The 5,712-nt window shown below is 40.1% G+C and overlaps 1 protein-coding gene across 1 annotated transcript; it reads right to left on the reverse strand.

Annotated features, from left to right (window-relative positions):
- Positions 1-1,330: 1,330 nt before the first annotated feature.
- LOC104967704 (cytohesin-3-like) lies at positions 1,331-5,094 on the reverse strand (the record flags this gene model as incomplete). The annotated part of the gene is made up of 7 exons (XM_010797218.1): positions 4,972-5,094; positions 4,760-4,873; positions 4,359-4,423; positions 4,061-4,127; positions 3,802-3,920; positions 1,529-1,609; positions 1,331-1,443 (listed from the first exon to the last, which is right to left on the reverse strand). Coding segments are annotated over exons 1-7 (682 nt in total), but the record flags the coding sequence as incomplete, so codon positions are not given.
- Positions 5,095-5,712: the final 618 nt, after the last annotated feature.

Genomic DNA, 5,712 nt, shown 5'->3' on the forward strand with positions numbered 1-5,712 from the left:
ATGGCTTAATGAATCAAATGCATTTAAAAAATAGGCTAATGCTCAATGTATCCTGGGCCCTCAGGCAATGCTTCTGTTGGCACATTAGGGTAAACTGATGTTCAGTGCATTGACATTGTCCACCATATTGGAGTTCACACTCTGCTCTTTTGTTTCCCAGGGGCAACTTTTGCAACAACATAGAAAATTAACTAAATCCAACTTGTTTTAAACTGCTTTCAATTTGATTTAAAAAGAATAAATGCAACTGTAACATCAACACTGTTGGGATTAAGAGTTAATAGAACTAGGTCGCAAGAAAGCAGAGAAGTCTAAACAGAGAGTAAGAGATTAAATAGTTGAAATAGTTAGCTAAGATTAATAAATAGTAGGGCTGTCCCGTATACCATTTTTCGGGCTCCGGATATTCGGTAGTAATCAGCAGCGACTATTCGGATATTCGACGCTCGCCCGCAGGGGGTGGGGCGCATCAACACGTGTATTTCGGTTTATTCAAGGCATTCATTTTGTTATTTTACAGTATTGTTTTATAGTTATTTGTTAATGTAAATAACCCAATGTATGTTCTTGGAGATTGAAAAGTATTATTGTGTTACTTTCGTTGCAGTTGTATATGTCTTAAGTGTAATTTGGCTTGGCTTCCTATTTTGTATGGACATGCTTTTATTTTGAAGGAGTTAGCGCTGTTGACAGGAAGTTGTTGTTGCGATGGAAACAATGTGACGGTCAAAAGGAGCGGAGATTAACGGAGAAAAGTAATATCTACATATAAAGACGGAGAAAGTAAACGATAAAGTTTATGGTTAAGTGTTAGCACCCCCCGAAGAGGCACAAGCTCTTACGTTGATATTGGAGATTTTAACTGCGACTGCCACAAAAAAAAAAGAATATCCGAATAACGAAATTGAAAACCGAATAGTGGGCCAACGACCGAATATTCGGATATTCGGGTACAGCCCTAAAAATAGTAAGCTAAATAAAAAATGTTAATGGATTGGAAAACACAACAAAGTAAAAAAAAAAGTTAGCAAAAAGGTGATATAATAAATGCTTAAAATAGTAAAATAAACAGTTGGTTAAAAAAAAAGAAAAAATAAGTCATATTACAAATGCAAAAGTGAAAAGCCGACTCAAGACTGACTTCCTCCAATAAATATGATATGCATATGTATATAATTAAAGTGTAACAACATCCTGTTTAAGATCAATTGAAAAGACAGTTGATGTTAGTGAAGGGGGCTCTGGAGCTGATCCAAAGGGCCTTTGGGGGAATCGTCTCACATGAAAGGTTTGGTGAACAATGAACTACTCAACAGACTCTGACTCTGACCTGTGGACTGGAAGACCCCCGGGTTGCACTGGCAGTACCGCGACGCAAACGACTCCATCATACGGTCGATCTTCTGGGCTTCACCTGGCAGACGGAAACTCCACAGAAACTGCCTACAAATGGAGGAGAGAACGGGAATTTTATTTGTGATGCTACAGGGTGCATACAACTTTTCTTAGTTTTTAGAGTTGTGCTGACCTTAGTGCTTGGACCAGATTGAGGTCTGCGAACTCATGCAGCTCCACAAAAGCCGACAGCACCTTGAGGTTGAAGTCCTCCCTGTTATGAGAAAATACAGATGATAAAATCAGATTTCCAATAGCCATTCTTTCAAATATCCTCCAGAGAAGATGCAACATAACTCTAGACAATAAGCGAGCCCAGAGGAAAGGGTGAGGAAAATCAGATTTCCTCCATGAAAGCATTTCTCAACCTGGATTCCCGTTTCTCAGCATTCCTGTCATGTTTGTACTTTTATTCATACCGGGCGCTGAGCGTGGAGTCTGGAAGCAATTTAAACAGCTGGCTAATGCTGAGTATTTCTCCCCCCTGAGGCGAGGAAACGGTGCGTTTGACTGATGAAAAACAGCTAAAACCCAAAACCCACACAGGCTTCTTTTTGTCAGAGGTTTGTTTGGCTTTTGGAGGTTTTTTTTCATTCCACAGCTGCTCTTGGGCTGCGGTCACAGCTTCTCTGATCGTGTTTGTTGTACATGAGGGGCCATAATCCTGAGCCTGCATCCTCTTTCTGTTGTTTATTGTACAAATGAAGCCAGGACATTTTTAGACTTTTTGTGGAGCGACATCAAAAACAGCGTTGGTTTACGAGAAACAAAACAAAAACATGTTTCGCAATAACAGACTTGGATTACTTGGACGATGACTCGGGGGATTTCTTCTACCCTACACTGTCATCTGCAGCCAGATAAAAGGAATCCTGTCCGATGAGGCTTGCATATAGGTTTATTTATATAGGTACATGTGGTTTGTCATTTGCAAAAATAAAATTGCATTTATTCGTGTCTCAGTTTAAGGAATAATAAGATGGAGGCGTGTGGTGCAGTGGGTTGTGCGTTGGTGTTCGGATCAGGGGGTCACAGGTTCAAACCCCACTGCAGTCAGCATGTCGTTGTGTCCCTGAGACACTTCACCCCAAATTGCTCCTGTGGGGATTGTCCACAGTATTGAGTATGTAAGTATAAAAGCGTCTAACAAGTGACATGTAATGATAAGATCTAGTGGCGTCATTTGGGAGCCAATCACCTGCTTATCCTGCATCTCCCCTATCTCCCCCCACTTCCCCCCGCCCCCTCTCTCCCTCTCTGCTCAGCATGTAATGATAGGTTCTGCTCCCTGCATAAGCTCAATTAGTGATAATTACTGCGTGTAAACCCTCCGCCTGTGTTTAGTGTGATTTCCACAGGGTAGGTGGGCTCTTTGATGATCCCCCATGAGTAAAGCCCACCACCAACATGAAGAGTCCCCAGAGCCCCCGACGACTGACTCACATTGTGCTTTGTTTCTGTGCTAATGTAAGATAATTAAGACTGTAGTTGATGTGATTTCCTGCATAGGAAGACTTCAGACTGGGCTGCTTTAAACAGGATCCTCTTCATAAAATTATTTAAATACTTCACAGCTCTTTCACTGTTAAATTCGGATAAACTGCACATATTTATTTAATCTTTTTATTGCTTTTTTGTATGTTTTAAATGTTGGTTTTTATTTTTGGGGGTTTTACAATAGTTTATATATATTTTTTACATTTGATCTAACTTGAAATCTTAATTTCTATAACTGTATTTAGGTATATTGCACTATTATTGACCATAGAAAATAGCTTGTATGGGAAAACCTGCTTAGAGAAAAACTTCAATTACATTTTGTGTCCTAAAAATAGTTTTTCTCAATGTTTCTATTAATATATATAATTCATAATTAATTACAAAAATAATTATGTATATTGTTAATCCATCTCCTTTCTCACTAAGACCTTTATAAAAAGACTGTAACATTTGGTATAACTAAGTCAAATATATTATATTTTACTCAAAAATATAAAACAATGAAATGGCCTGCCTTGGAAATGTTTAAATTATAATTTTTTTGTTCTGTGACATTTTGGGTGTTAATTGCTCGCTGCCATTTTCTCTCTACACTTCTCAAAGATCATCTGTCAATCAAAGAGTTCGACAAGCCTGTGACGCTTTTTTCTGCTGAATATCTTATACAGGCAGAGCAGATATCAATACTCTAACTACCCAGATCTTATTCTGTAGGATCTGCAGTAAAAACTAACTTTGAGGGATCCTTACAAAACAGGTCCTGCTGTTAAATACATCAGATTTATGTTAAAAAGCGTGTGTGTTCACAACATCAAATGTAATCCTTTCCTTCGCTAACCACAAAGGGTGAATAACCCTCATGTGAGGAGGACGTTCTCCTGCCGCCTGATTAATGTTCTGTCTCACCGCTCGCCCAGGTAGTCTCCGATGACCGTCTTGTTGAGGCCTTCTCCTTTGTAGAGGAACTGGGAGACTTCTTCGGGGGTGTGCTGGAGGAGGTCGTTCTCCAGCAGGAACTGGATTCCCTGGAGAGAAAAAACAGGAAGGCTGTTCATCTCGACTGAGGACGGGCGATGGAAAATGGATCTCTCTTCAGACTATAAGAACAAAATTCCTTTTCAAGGCTACAGAGACTTCGGAGGATGATGAAAACATGAGGCATTACCTTCTTTGGATCCATGTTGAATTTCTTCCTGCCCATGGCAATCTGTTTGTTTCTCTGGGTTGTTTTACTGGAACACAAGAGTATAAATGTTAAATGTTAAATACAAATCTATACATAAAAACAGGTAGATGAGGCAACATCTTTGCTGCCTGAATTCTTCTTCTACTACACTTATGATGTTCAGTTTTCTTTCTCAATAACTTCAGTATACATATAGCCACTATGTGCTTGAAAATACCTGCTTCTTTATAGCGATATTTTAGAGATTTGACCCCCATATGCACATTGAGTTACTCACCTTTCTCCGACACACGTCAGCTGCTCGATCTCCGTCATGACTTCTGCTATCTCAAACTTCAACCTCTGAGAGAAAAGAGCGAGACAGTATTTAAATAAAAACAGGATAAAATACAGAGACAAAAGCATTAAGGCATGAACAGGACAGAAAATGCACTGTACAGTTAGTAGAGGGGAGTGCATTACTTTCTGTAATCAAATTGAGAGTGCAATGATGTACTGCAAGTTCATTTGCATTACATACAGTAGATAGAGCATGCAAATACTTCTTCAGTGCAGCAGTAGAGAGCCATCAAAGTGAATAAATAACTAACTAACAATAACCAAAGTAGTGCACTACTAATGAACCGAAGCTGAAATGCAACCTGTATATATAGTGCTCATACGTGCACAAACACACACCTCAATATCATCGAGCAGCTCTCTCTTCCTGCGCCGGATGTTTGACAGCTCATCCCTCTCCTCCGGGGACAGATCCTCAGGAACTGAAACACACGATGGAGAAAACACGGCACACTTTAACTCTCATTTTCTACACAGCTTGCATCACTCACAGCGCCCTGCAGATGAGAGAAAACTGGAGGAAATTCCAATGTAATAGCAGAAGAATTCACAACCAGGAATGGAAAATCGTGAGAAGATTCATCCTCCTCGTGCTGTAGAGTGACTGCTGCTGCTGCTGCTGCTGCTGCCTGTTTCTGTTTGTTCAGCTGCAGCATCATATCCAGAGCCTGCATGATCCTCTTAATTAACAAGAGGAAGTGAGAAGGGTCTTAATTATTCCACTTGAAAGTGTTTTGCCCCTCCGTCTCCACTTGGCCCCGGGGGAATATTCTATTAATAAAACCAATCCAGATTAAGCGTTCTTTCATTAAATGTGAATTTGCTAATTTAACACGGACTACGACCCCGATTCCCCGACATTGAGGGTTTCCGAGCTGCAGGCAGGATGTTCGAAGTTCCTCCCTCCTCTTCTTCACTCACATCTTTCTGTCTCAATCTGATTTTTCAATCTTTTTATCCCACTCCTCTCTCCTATTCTCCCCCCACGCACACATTATTTCTCCTGTACGATCTTGCTTCATTAAGCCAGCTTAGAGGCAGAAAACTCAAATCTCTCAACGGGAAAGTAGCACATCTAATATCACAGTCTGAGCTTTGTGCCTACATGTTGCCGAAGGAGAGAAATACAGATTAAAAAAATAACACTTGTTATTCTCCCTCGCAGGCGGAGAGCAGCGGCAATTACAGTAAAACAAGGTCACTGGGCTCAAGAGGAAGCATTCAACCCAGTTATAATTCAACATCTTGTACAATAGTTGAATACAAGGGAGTGGAGTATATATATTCACATT

This window comes from Notothenia coriiceps, unplaced genomic scaffold (genome assembly GCF_000735185.1).
Source record: "Notothenia coriiceps isolate Sejong01 unplaced genomic scaffold, NC01 NC01_scaffold00037574, whole genome shotgun sequence".
NCBI lineage: Eukaryota > Metazoa > Chordata > Actinopteri > Perciformes > Nototheniidae > Notothenia > Notothenia coriiceps.